The sequence below is a fragment of the Medicago truncatula genome, chromosome 8, assembly GCF_003473485.1.
Source record: "Medicago truncatula cultivar Jemalong A17 chromosome 8, MtrunA17r5.0-ANR, whole genome shotgun sequence".
In the NCBI taxonomy this organism is placed as follows: Eukaryota; Viridiplantae; Streptophyta; class Magnoliopsida; order Fabales; family Fabaceae; genus Medicago; species Medicago truncatula.
The window spans coordinates 48,563,420-48,579,281 of record NC_053049.1 but is presented as its reverse complement, the minus strand read 5'-3'; the positions used below and the strand labels follow the sequence as shown (position 1 = coordinate 48,579,281).

Below are 15,862 nucleotides of genomic sequence, written 5' to 3'. Positions count from 1 at the left end.
TAGAAGGTAAACCTTGCTTCTTCCTCTCTCGTATTGTTTCTGCATAATTTTTTTAGAGTTCTGTCATATTCAATGAAAAGTTTGATCCTTTTATTTCTGTAAATTTTATGTACCCTACCAAAAGTTTGTGAATTTTCCAACATAGCAGAACATGTACATTTAAATAACATAATGCGATAAACGCGAAAATTTGTAAATGTGCCTCTGGTATGTACATACCGAAGGTGTAAAATGTGAAAATTTAAAATGCACTACCGGTATGTAACTACCGGATGTATTATAAAGGTTATTTTTGTATTTTTAGGGGGCCTAAAGAGATATTGGGGGGGCCTAAAAAGCAATCTTCCAACCCAATAGCTTTTGGGTTTGGCCCAGGATCATTTTTTGGTTTCTTTTATCACAATTCTTGTATCACTTCTTGCATTTTTTTTTTAACGCAATAATAATAATTTTTTCTCGATAAAAAATAATCTTATTAATTTAAAATTACTTCAATTATTATTTTATTAATTATTCATTCATTCTTTTATTTAAACAAAATTATAACTTAAGACATTGTTTATATGAAGGTATTATGCACTTCTATTAAACGTGGTAAATTTTGGTGGATTTTTTTTTTTGTTACATAAATTTTGGTGGCTTGAATAACGAGTAAATAGTCAATTTCTCTCCTGAAATTGTAAGTTTTGTCAATTACCCCCTTGAAATTAACAAAACGTCAATTACCCCCTGAAATTGCACAACGTTAATCAATTTACCCACTCCGTCAAATACTTCTGTCAGTGAACATGAAGTTTTGCAAATGCTCCCCTGAAGTTTTACACTTATGTGCAAAATGTCCCCGCAAACTTAAAAATTTATATGTTTTTTTTCTTATCTTGATTCAAAAGATATTAAAGACAAACAATTAACAGTTAACTTTAATATTTAAGCTTAAAATAAGAATATATCCTCTAAGAATAACGCATAATTAATAACTTCATATTACTTTAGCAAAATGCATGTTTAGTTCAATTTTTAAGATAGAATAATTTTATTCAAACTTATCTTAAGAAACTGTTAGAATTAATTATTCATGAGGAATGAGTGTCTCTAGCTTACTTTGTTGTGAATTGACGTGTCTCTAGCTAAATAAGTCATAATTTATGGAGAATTGAACAACCAAATGGCATAACATAAACAAAATAAAATAACATACCCCTTTAAGAATGAAAGAACCATGTAAAGTATTAAAGTTAACTGTTAATTGCTTGTCTTTAATATCTTTGAGTTAAGGATAAGAAAAAAAATATATAAATTTTCAAATTCGGGGGGCATTTTGTACATAAGTGTAAAACTTCAGGGGAGGTATTTGCAAAACGTCGTGTTTACTAACAAAAAAATTTGACGGATGGGGTAAATTGATTAACGTTATGCAATTTCTGGGGGTAATTGACATTTTGTTAATTTTATGGAGGTAATTGACGAAACTTACAATTTCAGGGGGTAATTGACTATTTACTCCTTGAATAACACATCAAAAGGTTTTAAATTTTGTTGAAAAATTAAGAATTTTTTAGAATATTAAATTTATGGATCTAAAATGAATCATTCTGACAACTTATCATCAGTAATCAATAAGTGTGTTGTTGTTTTTTTTTTTTTGGTCAAACACTCTAGTGGCTAAAACTCACACAATTAATTGTGGAGAAGTGGGGTGTCCGGGGTTCGAACCCCAGCCCCTGCATATAATATGCAATATCCCTACCAACTGAGTATGTTGTTTCTAATGCCTTTGATGTGATTCTTGTCCTTCATTCCCTTGCTTTTGTATCATTGTCGCTTCTTGCTCTCCTGTCTCTCTCCAATATTTTTTTTTTACATGAAGATATTTAAATTCTAATGGAGAGAGAGAAAAAAATCCTTTGATTGTAACCGCACAAAGAAGCATGTCATCAAATGAACTATTCTTGGATCGATTTTCATGGTTTGGGAAAATTTTCAAGAATTGTACTGTGAGCACTTTCGCAAAACTCGTTGAAAATGAGATCGCTAGTGCTGTTCTTTAATAGCTCAAAATCTTATGAATCATGTTCATGAATGTTCAAGTCTAGTAAAACTCATGCATTATTTGTGCCAGAGAGGTTTTTCCATGCAATGGCAATGGGAAGTATACCATGGCTAAGAACTGAAGGTTAGATTAGAGGGTATATAAGAAAGGTGTGATGAACAAGGGTTAGGGTATAAGAACAATGGTGAAGAAAGATGCAATACATAAAATTGGATCCAATTAGAATTGATGGAAAACTTAAAAAGTAAAATGGAAAAGAAAAATAGAAAAGCAAAGATAAATCAATAAAGCTTCATAAAAAAAATTGAGAAAGAAATATTCGAAATAATTATCCCTACCACAATATTTTAAAAACCAACTCGACAAGGTAAATAGGTCCCTTTCTTTAAAAATAAAAATAAAAAGGTAAATGGGTTACAAGATCAAATGATCTAACCACTAGATCAATGATCTAACTATTAGATCATTGGTTGAACTACGTGGCTAAACCGAATTAAACTGGATCACCCAGATGCGCAACTCATTCTATAACAAGTTTGTATAGGATTTAATTAGAGAAAATCGAATGACTCGGTCTCTAAAATTTTATATAAAAACAGTAAAAAAAAAATATGGAGAATAAATAAAAGGGAATGAATCATCCAATTATTACCAAAGTAAGTGGGTGACCACCAACCAGTATCAAGCATTTCAATTTGTTTCGGGTAGAAAATCAACAAAGAACCCATAAAATGTAATATGAAATAAGAATAAAGTTGGAATGCTACAATTTCCATTATTTTCTCCCATGACCATGTGAACAAATTCTGAGGGATGAAATCAATACATTTTTCGAAATAAACACTATCTCTATGACAAACTTTCCCTCTTTGCTATTTCTTACAGAAGCAACTAAGCACAACATTGACAGCTAGATCGAGCAAATTGACAGAAGGTCTATTGTTTCTAAGTTTGATATTATCTACATATATGCACATCAACATTTGACACACTGATTCTGTCACATGATTAAAATTGGATTGATATTTATATCTTGGATTTTCTTTACTATTCAGTCACACCTGTTCATTTCCCTTTAGAATATTGAACTTGCAAAGAGGACAAGTTGCATTCATCTTTAACCATTTCACTATGCACGTGGAATGGAAATGGTGGTTACAAGGAAGAGCATGAAGTTCTGCTTCATCCTCGTAGGGAGAGATGCATATACAACATTCCTGAAAAGGAAACAGGGATAAAAAAATATGAGCTTTTTTTATAAATCATTAATATTCTAATCTAGAAATTAGATTCGGCAACTATTTTCCTTTGGTACAACCAGAATTTCAAGCACAATAGTATATAAGGGATTACACATTTACAATTACAATAAAAAATATTCATAACCAGTGATCAAGATAGAAAATTGATGAACCATTGAATGATTAACATCATAAGACTGAAAGAAATTAATTATGTGTATAGTAAAGCATACCGCATCTTCAGGTGAAAGTACTCGTTCATTTGCACCACTACTATTTTCAATTGGAACCATTGATCCACCTTTCGGACTAGGTGTTTCCTCATTGCCTGGCACTTGAAACCTGTATTTTGGAAGTGTACTGAGATCTGATTCAGATGCACCCTCCTAAACAGAAAGTGAGAATTTTTTTTTTAAAAAAAAACAAGGCTAGCCAAGTAATTGAAATTTTTCTATCAGAATAAAAAAAACATACCTGTCCCGCAACGGCATAGAGAATACCAATAATACATGGTAAACAGCAGCAGAGGGCAATGCCAATTAAGCATGCCAAAGCAACACAAAAGACAGCAAAGAAGACATCAAAAGCTAGGAAGACAACAGCCAACCTGTACAAATTACATGGAGAAAAAAATATAAGGATACAGTTTTTTAATATTAGGAGAATTGCATAATTCATCATACAATTCTCAGAAAGAAAAAAAAAAAAAAAATGCAATCTCATAAATATAATTATTCATAAAAAAATCCCTTCCGTTCTTTGTAATGAAAATTTTAATTTAAAGAAGAAAGATCATGGATTTTATACTATAAAAATAAAAATCAATTTGCATTCTCCTTTTAACACTTTAAAAGTGGCATGCACAATTGGTTTGGTCCTGAAAAGTAAGAAAAATAAAAGTAAAAAGGCTAAGATGTGGATAACATCTATCGTAGGTTCGTCAAAAATATCTATATGTAAATCGAAAAGTTAGTTTCTGACTTTCTGTCTGCTAACATCAATGTGAGGATTTGGCTCATTAAGTCTCAAATATGATGCCACATGTCCTCTATGTGGGTGTCACATCACCACATACTAAAATGACTGTTTTATCTGACTGTGTACTAAGTATTCTTGATCGTTCAATTTGGTCCCAAAAACCCTAAACCCACTTCGAACCATCTCCCCCATTTTTTGTCCGCTTAGGCGTATGTGTAAAGCACTGTTTTTAAGTCAAGTATTTTTTTCTTTCAAATAAAAAAAAGGTCTGGTATTTTTTATCAAGTGACATGATCTTTCTTATCTGTAGCCAATTCTGAATAATTTAGCAACTGTGACCTGTGAATTGAATAGTGAGAATTGTTTTCACCGAATGATTATCAAATGCATCACTCACTACATCTGCCTAATCAGATGATTTTGGACTCGTTCCTTTTTAATAAGGGACGGTTTTCTTTCTGATCATCACAGTGTTTATTCCCTAGCGATCCTTCAATTTTTTTATAATTTATGCATTAATTTCATTAAAAAATTATAAGACATGTTTATCAAGAATGCAAGGTTTACATTTTTGCAAGGTCAATTGTATGAAAGACAAGGGAAAAGAGAACGCCGCAGGGAATATGAAGTGAATCAGAAATACAGGGGAAGAGGTAGAAGGATGACATAGCTATCAGATTTGTGATCAATTGATCTGACAATTTATTTTTAGTCAAGTAAACCTTCTATAATTAATGCATGGTGTCTTTGAACTTCTCATCATTAAGTGGAAAACTTCCTTTGGTTAAATGATATTTTCAAGGACAATTCATCTGACAACTTTAAAAGATATGTAAAACTTACTATTAGGTTTTTATTTTGGGACTACCTCATCCTTACAAAACCGACTTGTAAGGTGAGGAGTGTCACTCTTTATAAAGAGCTTTATCCTGCGTGAGACTTGAGTTTTTCCCAATACATCCCCTCACGCCCAACACTGTTGGCCTTAGTGTGGATATAAATGTTGGGTGGCTGGATCAATAGTCTCTGGTACCATATTAGCATTTTATATTAGGCCTAACTCATCCTTCCAAAATCGGCTTGTAAGGTGAGGGGTGTCACTCTTTATAAAGAGATTTATTCTATGTGGGACTTGGTTTTTTTCCAATAAAACTCATCAAGGGCTTTTATAATTAACGCTAGCAGATCTTGAATTCAAGTGTCTTGTTAATGTTATTTCATGAAGATTCACCCAAAACAACTTTTCGAGCAACTTCGCTTTTGTGTCAGGATTTCTAACTAATTTTTTTTTCTAGAGAGAAGAACCTTAATGATCATTGAAATGGACATGTGTTCATATTATCATTCTATATATTTAACTTACGCTTCTTGTGATTTGTATTATTGAGAATCACATTGTGGTTACGGGGAAGAAGTACCCCAATGTCATATGACTGGGTGAAACCTTGTAATGGTTTATCTAACTAACTTGTATACTGTATAGCATGAGTGAGCCTAATATGGTAACCCAAAACTTCAAATGTTGGTAATGAATTTTGGTTTTTGTTTCTAACAAATGATGCAGTACCCACATGGAGACTAACTTTTGGATTAACATGGATGAGGGCTTGCTAAAAAATCGATATTACCAGCATAGAAATTATTCTCAGAACTCAATTTAAATGAAGGCTTACCAGTACAACCGTGGAGCATCTTGAATTAGAATATCACCACCATTGACAACCCAGTAAAATCCCACCATCCACCAAAGCAATGAAAGCATGGTATTCAATGATGAACATCGTTTTGCAAATCTGAATTGGAGGTAATCAAAATCAGTATCTACAATTGTCAGTATATATTCTTTTACAAGATTGAACAGAAACAATAATGGAATGGAGAGATTGAACGCACCCGGAGCTAGAAGAATTCAGAAATTCAACATCATCATCCTCTTCACTATCATTAACATCATCAAGAGATTCTTCATCCCTTTCCCTTCCACCACCAATCACGTTCCTCCTCCTATACTCTAATAACACCAACGCCACGTGTACCAAACACTGTACCGCGTATCCAAAGATCCACAACCGGATCGGCGTATTCGGATTCTCATCAACACTGCAACCTAACATAACCGCTGCAACCACCACAAAGACCGTGTTCCACGTCACGTCCAGTAATACCACCGGCTTAGAATAACCCCAATCGGCGCGGCGTTCCTCAAGCTCACGCGCCGCTGTTTCGCGGACTAAGACGGAAGGACCGCGGCGGCCGAGAAGGAGGGCGAGGACCGGCGTGCGACCCACGCGGCGGGGGCGAAGGAGTGGTGCGTGGGCGTAGTTGGGTGTTGACATGGTTGGGTAGAGAGAGAAATAGTGGTCCTAGAACATAATTGGAAGTACAACAAAGGGAAAACGATTCTTCATTTTATCTCATTCTTCTTCTTCTTGTTTATCGACTACTAGTACTACTGTTTCTTCTTGTTGTTATTCATGTGGAGATGGATAATAAAGATTGATTAATTAATACATACATACAAAGACACGTCTGAGAGTAACACAGACACGTGAAGTCTCGATATAGAGGAAAAGATATTATGATTTTACAACATATACATATACAGCTCATATTGTTAATTTGTTTCACCCAAAAATATAATTATTTGTTTGTTTATTTATAATATAAATTTGGTGTAGGTTAAATATGATTTTAATCGTCAACATTTTGTTTTAATCTTTTTAAAAATATTCTTCAACTTTCAGTCTTCTAAAAAAAATTCATCTTTACTTTTGATTCTTCTTTAAAGTAAACTCATTTGTATAATTCATATTTTTCGAATAAAATTTTGCAAAAATAAATAAAAATTGAGTAATTTTAATATTATCGAATATATTATTTTTGTTTATGTGACTGAATATCGTTCAATAATTTATTAGTCATACTATTATCCAAATCACGAAAGAATGGAGTAGCCACGCAGACAACGAAAATCAGGGTTTGAATAACTCAACTAACTTGAGTCAAAAGTTAAAGGAGTTTGACGTTATTGGTTTAAACCTGGACAGATGAGAAAAAGGCAACGACCAGCGTGCAGGAGCTGATTATGTTGCCTATGATACATTGTCGGTTTTTTAACCAAGCTTACACTACATCTGCTTCTACAATATTTTATTTTCACCTCTTTCTTTTTCTTCTTCTTTCACCCTAAAATCGAAATGAAGACCAATTCCAACAAGATAAGCAAATGGGATAATCATTGACTTTTTCTAAACCAATCCATCAAGATAACCAAGCCAGTCTCGTAAAACCATGGATAATGACCGATGAACATTTTGATTAAAAGTTTAGAAAAAAGACATCATTTGCCTCCTAAAATGAGATGTGTATTTTTTTTTAAATATCATAACTTTTGATAGCAAACCCCACCTTTTGTATGAAATTCATTATTTTCAATTGAACTCTTCCATCAAAAGCCTCACGAGTCACCACCAGAGGACAAGAGTACTTGTCAAGTCATCATTTACGATCTTCACTTTTTTCTCGCAATTTAAAATTTGCAGACCTATATGAATCTATATAAATTAACACCAATATTATGTAACATACCTAAAATTGTAGTAAGCAAGGGTCAAAATACCGATCAATGCGAAAATAGACGACGTACTTTTCTTCATAAATGGGCTCATCGCCAAATTCTTCATCAGAAGTTAGTAAGACACCTAATTAACTATAAATACATCATTGTATTGTTATGTAAATCATAATGAAATAACATAAGAATCTCATTGATTAAACTCTCTAAGATTCTTTCAAAACTTTCCTTCACTTTCCATGCTTTTAGTTTTATTTAATAAAATTTAAGCCTACTTATCTTCCAAATTTATTTACTTTTTACAAACTTAACTCACAAACTTGAATTACAAGAATGTAGATATATACATTTTTCTAAGATTTGAAATTCACAATTTTGAGAGCTTGAATTTGACCTTTTTTATTATCTCCCAAACTTGAATCACAAGAATGTGTTTAGCCTGAAATGCTAATTGAAACATGTTTCCCACAAACAAAACAAATTTATTACCAAATAAGTATATAGGACACTCTAACCAATATACAATATACATAAATAGAGTGCAATTTGACTTTGATTAAGATCACCTCCAGTCACACATAGAATTATGTTATTTTGAATATTCCACATAGTCAAATAGAGAGTCTTCTAAATCTTTTTTCAGACTTCGTCGCCAACAAGACTTTAAAATTTAATCGCATGATCTCATTTATGGTAGTCAGAGTGTTGGGCAGAGACGCGTTTATGAACTATTCCAATTAAATAACTTCGATTAATTGAAAGGAGATGAAATCAAACATCCGTATAAGGATTAATAAACTTGTATTCGAGTATCCTCAGTAAAGAAACTTCATTGAATGGTATTGTGATCAACATATAGATTGGTTAAAATTCACATACCATCAAATTTACATGAAACTCACATAATTGGTGGACACATATGATTTTTCACTAATGAAAAAGAGTATGTCAAAAAATAAGTGTTAAAATGCATATTGTTAACATTCTTTACTTTATTGAGATCATATTTTATATCTTATGTTTAAAGTGTAATGATGTCATAATTATATATTGTTTGCTAAAGTGTAGTGTCTCAATACCGTGTCCCAATGCACCTGCACTGTGAAGCCAACATACCCAGCTTATGTGTTGCCGTGATTTTCGCGACTTTGTCCAAATTGACGTCATTCCAAACATATATTAATTATATATTTTTTTAAGAGAACATTCCTTTTTAAGAGAACATAACGATTTTGCTCAATCAATTGCTTATAAAAAAAGTATTGATGCTCGTTTTATACCGTTTTTGTAACGCCCCGGATTTTGATTGAAGACATTATACCTGATTCATTTTCATTTTTCTAAAAATGCTACCATTTTTTTTTATCATCAATAATAAATTATTAGAAAAACTTATACAAAATTCTTAACATAATTTAATTAAGATTCTCAAACTAAATATCCTTCAAAATTTCTTCTAAAGTTACAATTCAATCAAAAACCCAATTTGTCCCCCATACGCACTTCAAGCAAAAACTTCAAAGCATAGACCATCTCTTCTTTGGTACCTAAAATGTTAGTGTAAGGGTCGATTTCCTTATCCAAATTGATTCATACTCAAAGCACCAGAAACAATGTCATAAATAGATAATATCAAAACTTATCAATCAAAAAGAATTAAAAAAAATACATTCAAGTCATATGCTCCAAAGTAAGGTTCACACACATCTTATTTGCAATAAAATAGTTCTAAGTTAATAATCAATCACATGTATACAACAGACTCAATGCAATTATGCGTAAGATGCATGCTCTTATAACTGTATGATCCGGATATAACCCGCCACACAGACACCACATAAAAATAACCCGCCACACAGGCACCACACAGAAATATCCCGCCACACAGGCACCACACAGATGCATATGCCAAGCATGATCATGAAAATAGAGACTAAAACCCACCACTAAGGCACCACACAGAATATAATTATAACCCGCAACTAAGGCACCACACAGAATATAATTATAACCCGCAACTAAGGCACCACACAGAATATAATTATAACCCGCAACTAAGACACCACACGGATATATAATATTAACGCATCATCAAACACACAGGCAAAAGTCAATCATTTCACAATCTCACGTTTTCATCTTTCTTTTTTCTTTAATTCTTCAAACATCTAACATGTCTTTCTCAGTATCACACAACGTATAAAACATAATAAAATAATTATACAATTCAACATCACACAATTATCATATAAAACGTTATTAAATAATCACATTTAGAAAAGATTAATTTTACTTTAAAAATACATTTTAATTATTTTTCTTTTTAAAAGACAAGAATTGCTACCACTATTTAATAACACATCCTTAGCACTTAGTATTGACGTATGGAAAAAGCCCTTACCTCAAAAGCTTTCCTAGCATATCTCTCAAGACCCACGCGAAAATAAGAACAAGAGAATGTTAGAGATTATGCTTGTGGCCTTTGGAATTATATCGTTTGGATTGTACCAGCAGGGAGGCATGTGAATATATATATATGGTATGGAAATATATAGACTAAATGAGAGGGGCGTGAGTTTGCTCATAGAGGAGAGCTCTTAATGACAACTAGGCAGGACAAATAACCTAAATATTGCTCTTGATTATAGAAAACCCTAATCCATGGTAATTGAAGGGATTCAATGACTGTCTTGAGGCAAAGCGAGAGAGACTGGTTTGCGAGAGTTATATATAGGATTTCACGCAAATAATAATGAAATAAAAGAAAGGGTGCTTGGAAAGGATAGAGGATATCATTCAAAATAGGTAGTTGTTATCCAATATACAAGGGTCAATAAGCCTTATTTGCAACTCAGGCTACTACGGTTAGAGGGATTGAGGAAGAACTATAATCTTAGTAAACCACTTGGACTTTGCCACTCTCCCCACAACTAATTTTTCCTCACTTTATTTTAAGGTGCCACTCATATCATAACTATCAGAAGTAAGTGAAACATGGAAGGTGAATTCCTTATATTCAGCAAGCAATACTAGGTCAACAAAAGTGAACATTTCTAATGAGGGTGATGTGTCCTTGACTTAGCAAACAAAAGGGAAACTCATGGTAAAAAATGTAGGAATAATATGAGCAAAAATAGGTATGGATTAAGCCAAAATAACCCACGTTCTAATGAGGGTGATGATCCTCTTTGAACATTTAAAATCTCCAACTCAGATATATCAGCTAAAGGAAAGTATGAGTAACAAAACTAAAAGAACAGCGTAAAAAAAATATGCATGGCTGCTAGTGTATCAAAATTATTTGGCAGCTAAAATCTCTATTAATTACAATAGTCAAACTAATCAGGTAGATAATTTGAAATAAATAAATGTTATATTAATTTAACTAAAAGAAGGATTTATAATTTCTTAAATTCTTTACTCATAATTAAAATTGTTGAATAAATCATCAATCAAGAATATTATTACGAAGGATATATATACAATATATATTAAACATCGGGATGTTACAATTTTCTTTCTTTGACCAACATATTTTCACCGTGTTAATAAAGTGGATCTGAATCCTCCTAGATGGTAGAATGATCCACCGCAAATATTAATCGTTCAAACACCATTGACGGTATATGACAGCACAAACAAGCAATTTAGTTCAACATATGTCATCAGACAGCATGACAATAAAAAAATAAAAGATGATAAATGTTTTGTTCCATATATTCATGCGTTTTCATTTTTCAATGTTCCTACGTTTCAATGTTTTCTTTGTATAATAGGTTTTTGATCTGTGCTCCGTACGAGTTTATTGTAAAGCGATTGACATACGAATAATAAAATGCAAAATATAATTGGTAACGGTGAAAAAATAACACGTGATAATTCATAAAAGTATGAAATCTGAAAATATTATAAAAAAAAATTCGGTAATCCTATCAATAATTCGGTAAAAGAAATGTGAAATTTTTAGTACATTGGGATGTAGTTTCATCACACATTGCGAAATACTTCTTCATATACGACGTTAGATGTTACATTGATATCTTCATCATCTTCATCAGTGATCAATATCTTTATCCTTCTTTGGATGTAACTCTTGAAATAACAACATACAACTGTCCGTGAGAAAGTACAAGTGTTGATAGATATACACCAACATGTTTAAGCGACTGCCCTTGACTTTTGTTAATTTTCATTGCAAATGATACAGTCAAAGGAAATTGTCTTCGTTAGGTTAAATTACCACTAACCTAATACAACAAATGAGAGGGAAAATATTAGGTTAAGTTGCTGCAGATCTAACAAAATTAATAAATAAGGATAAGTGTAGAAAATATTGTCAAAAAAAAAGAAGCAAGAGGATAGGAATGAAATTGGTGCGAAGCATTTTTCAAGATGAAATTTTGTTGGGTTAAATTACTGCTTACCTAATAAAGCAAATGGGAGGGAAAGTATTAGGTTAAGTTGTTGCAGACCTAACAAAATTAATAAATAAGGATAAATGTAGAAAATATTGTAAAAAAAAGGGCAAGATGATAGGAATGAAATTGGTGCGAAGCATTTTTAAAGATGGAATTTTGTTGGGTTAAATTAATGCTTACCTAATAAAGCAAATGGGAGGGAAAATATTACGTTAAGTTGTTGCAGACCTAACAAAATTAATAAATAAGGATAAGTGTAGAAAATATTGTAAAAGAAAGGGCAAGAGGATAGGAATGAAATTGGTGCGATGCATTTTTTTAGATGAAATTTGTTAGGTTAAATTACTGCTAACATAATACAGCAAATGGGAGGGAAAATATTAAGTGAAGTTGCTGCAGACCTAACAAAATTGATAAATAAGGATAATTGGTAACGGTGAATAAAATAACATGTGATAATCCATAATAGACAAAATAAAACACTTCATAAAAATATGAAATCTAAAAATATTATAAAAGAAATTTCGGTAATCCTATCAATAATTCGGTAAAAGAAATATGAAATTTTTAGTACATTGACATGTAGTTTCATCACACATTGCAAAATATTTCTTCATACACGACATTAGACGTTACCTTGGTATCTTCACCTCTCCATCAATGATTAATATCTTTAGTCTGTTTTGGATGTAACTCTTGAAACAACAACATACAATTGTGCGTGAGAAAATACATGTAACGCCTCAATTTTATTTAATTATTTTTAGTTGATTTAAAGTCTTTTATATGATTTTTAAATGATTTATGTTGATTTTGTGGTGTGGTGTATTTTATTAAATGGCTATTTTTATTATTTAATAGAATAAGTGAGAATTAGGAATTATTTTGGAGTTTGGGGTTAAATTAGAATTAATAGAATTAAGAGGAGTTAAGGAATATTAGGAGGTTATATTTATTAAAGAATTAGAAAATAGAAGTTAGAAGCAGTTTTCACGTACAACAGAGAAAAGGGAGAAGAGTCAAGAAAAGGGAAGAGGACCTAGAAGGTCTGCGATTTCGAATATCTAAGGTAAGGGTGAGTTTTACTTTCAATAGTATAGATTGTAATTCTGATTTTGATTTAACATGTTTCTGGTAGAAATTGGGAAATTTGAGATTAGGTTTTGATTATTGATTTTTGAATGAAAAAGTATAGAAACCATAGAATTGAATGGTGAAAAGAGTGGTTAATCAAGTAAGTTAGTGATGGGTTAACGTTTTAATGATAGTGTAATCATATGGTGATGATTATGGATGATTTTGGAGAGTTTAGGGTTAAGAAATGGAGCCAAGGAGGCTCCCATGGTAGAAAATCGCAGAAAAATATGTGATTTCAGCATGTCTGATGCTGTCGAAATCATGAGGCGATCCCAGTGATCGTGAGGCGATTTTGACAGAAAATCTGTAATTTCAATATGTCTGATGCATACCCTGTTTCATGTTCTTGCGTCTTTTTCACACGTTTCTGTTTTGAATTGACCTTTGGTGTAAACATGAAAGTTGTAGATAATTTTGTTAGCTTTCCAGTGGCTTTGGTTTGACTTGAAAATGATTTTTTGGTTTTTGAGTTATGATGGAAATACTCTAGGGAGGTCTTAGTGAAACCTTATGAAAATTCAGCACAACCATTTCTAAGTTAATCCAAAACTTATGGGATAATTCCAAAGCTCAAAACTAGAAGTACTATGAGTTCAATTAAGGTGTTTAAGAGTATTTAATCCATGTTGTGAGTTGAACTTTGGGATAGCAATGAAAGTTGTATAGGATATTAAGGATGATCTGTGAAGCTGATTGTGATGAATTGAGGTTATTTTTAATATGATATAATTGCATACGCATTACTTGGATTATGTGGGAATGTTAGATAGTGTTGAATTGCAAAGATATTGTTATATCACGCTGTCTGTATATTGTTTGTGTTGTTGTTGATTGAGTATGATTGTTGCTGATTGATGGTTTATGTTTAACTACATTCCATTAGAATACACAAGGTGTAGGTTCGAGTTGTAAAAGTTGCAAGTTGTCGTTCTAAATAACGGAGTCATATGTTGTTGATGTTGACCAAGTTGGGGAGTAAGTCATAGTTATTATGCACAATTGTTGTCGTTGTCGTAGTTGAGTTGTATGCTGATATACACAAAGTCGAGTTTATTACATAAACATAAAGCGGTGAGGGCTCATGCCTTGGAACGCCTTGTCGTTCAAATTGGTGAGGGCTTATGCCCTGGAATGCTTTGTCATTCAATCTGTTGAGGGCTCATGCCCTGGAATGTTAATCATTCAACCATTGAGGGCTTATGCCCTGTAACGCCTTGTCATTCAAAGCGGTGAGGGCTTATGCCCTGGAATGCTTTGTCATTCAATCTGTTGAGGGCTCATGCCCTGAAATGTTAATCATTCAACCGTTGAGGGCTTATGCCCTGGAATGCCTTGTCATTCAATCTGTTGAGGGCTCATGCCCTGGAATGATCATCATTCAAATTGTTGAGGGCTTATGCCCCGGAATGCTTAGTCATTCATCACGTTGAAAATGGTACCATATGCATATTGTAGTTGTCGTCGTTGTTGTTGTTGATTTGAGTTGTTGTTGTTGTGTTGTTGATTTTGTAATTATCGTTGTTGTCGAATCTTATGGTTGTCGTCGTTGTTGGTTGAATTAGTAAGTGTTACTAAAGTTGAAGAAGTATGAATATTAATGTTGAACATATGTTGTTAATTATATTATTTAATTAAGTTGTTAAATGCAGTTGATGATTATATATATATATATATATATATATATATATATATATATATATATTATTATTGTTTGTGAATCTCACCCCTTCTGCTTGGAAATGTTGCCCTTCGTTTGGGTAACTTGCAGGTAATGAAGATTAGTAGGAGTGGTGGCTCAAAGTGTCTATGGGCTCTGATACATGGGATGAGATTGTATCGTTTAATTTCTTTCCTATGTATCAAATTTTGAATATTGCTGTTGTAGTCCTATTGTTGTTGAACTTATGTTGATAAGGCTTTTATGCCAAGATTTAGTTACGGAGGTTTAAACAGTTGTTGTTGTTTGATGCAAATATTCCGCTGCAAAATTAATGATGATCTTGAAGGATGTTTATTAAATAGATTTTATATTCTATTTAAGAAATTTTGAAAATGTAGTGTGACATGCCGTTTGGGAATTACTCTGATGCATGTTTATTTTTTATTAAATTGATTTTGGGAAACGGGGTGTTATAATACAGGTGTTGATAGATATACACCAACATGTTTAAGCGACCGCCCTTGACTTTTGTTAATTTTCATTGCAAATGATACAGTCAAAGGAAATTGTCTTCGTTAGGTTAAATTATGCTAACCTAATACAACAGATGAAAGGGAAAATATTAGGTTAAGTTGCTGCACTTCTAAAAAAATTAATAAATAAGGATAAGTGAAGAAAATATTGTAAAAAAAAAAAAGAGGATAGGAATGAAATTGGTGCGAAGCATTTTTCAAGATGAAATTTTGTTGGGTTAAATTACTGCTTACCTGATAAAGCAAATGAGAGGGAAAATAGTAGGTTAAG

General features: G+C 32.3%; 1 protein-coding gene across 1 annotated transcript; it reads right to left on the bottom strand.

Annotated features, from left to right (window-relative positions):
• Positions 1-2,760: 2,760 nt before the first annotated feature.
• On the bottom strand, positions 2,761-6,821 carry LOC11417020 (E3 ubiquitin protein ligase RIE1). The gene is made up of 5 exons (XM_003630900.4): positions 6,163-6,821; positions 5,943-6,062; positions 3,766-3,898; positions 3,525-3,677; positions 2,761-3,267 (listed from the first exon to the last, which is right to left on the bottom strand). Exons 1-5 carry the CDS (start codon positions 6,603-6,605, stop codon positions 3,106-3,108), a joined length of 1,011 nt encoding a protein of 336 aa, XP_003630948.1. The 5' UTR covers positions 6,606-6,821; the 3' UTR covers positions 2,761-3,105.
• Between the last annotated feature and the right edge of the window lie 9,041 nt (positions 6,822-15,862).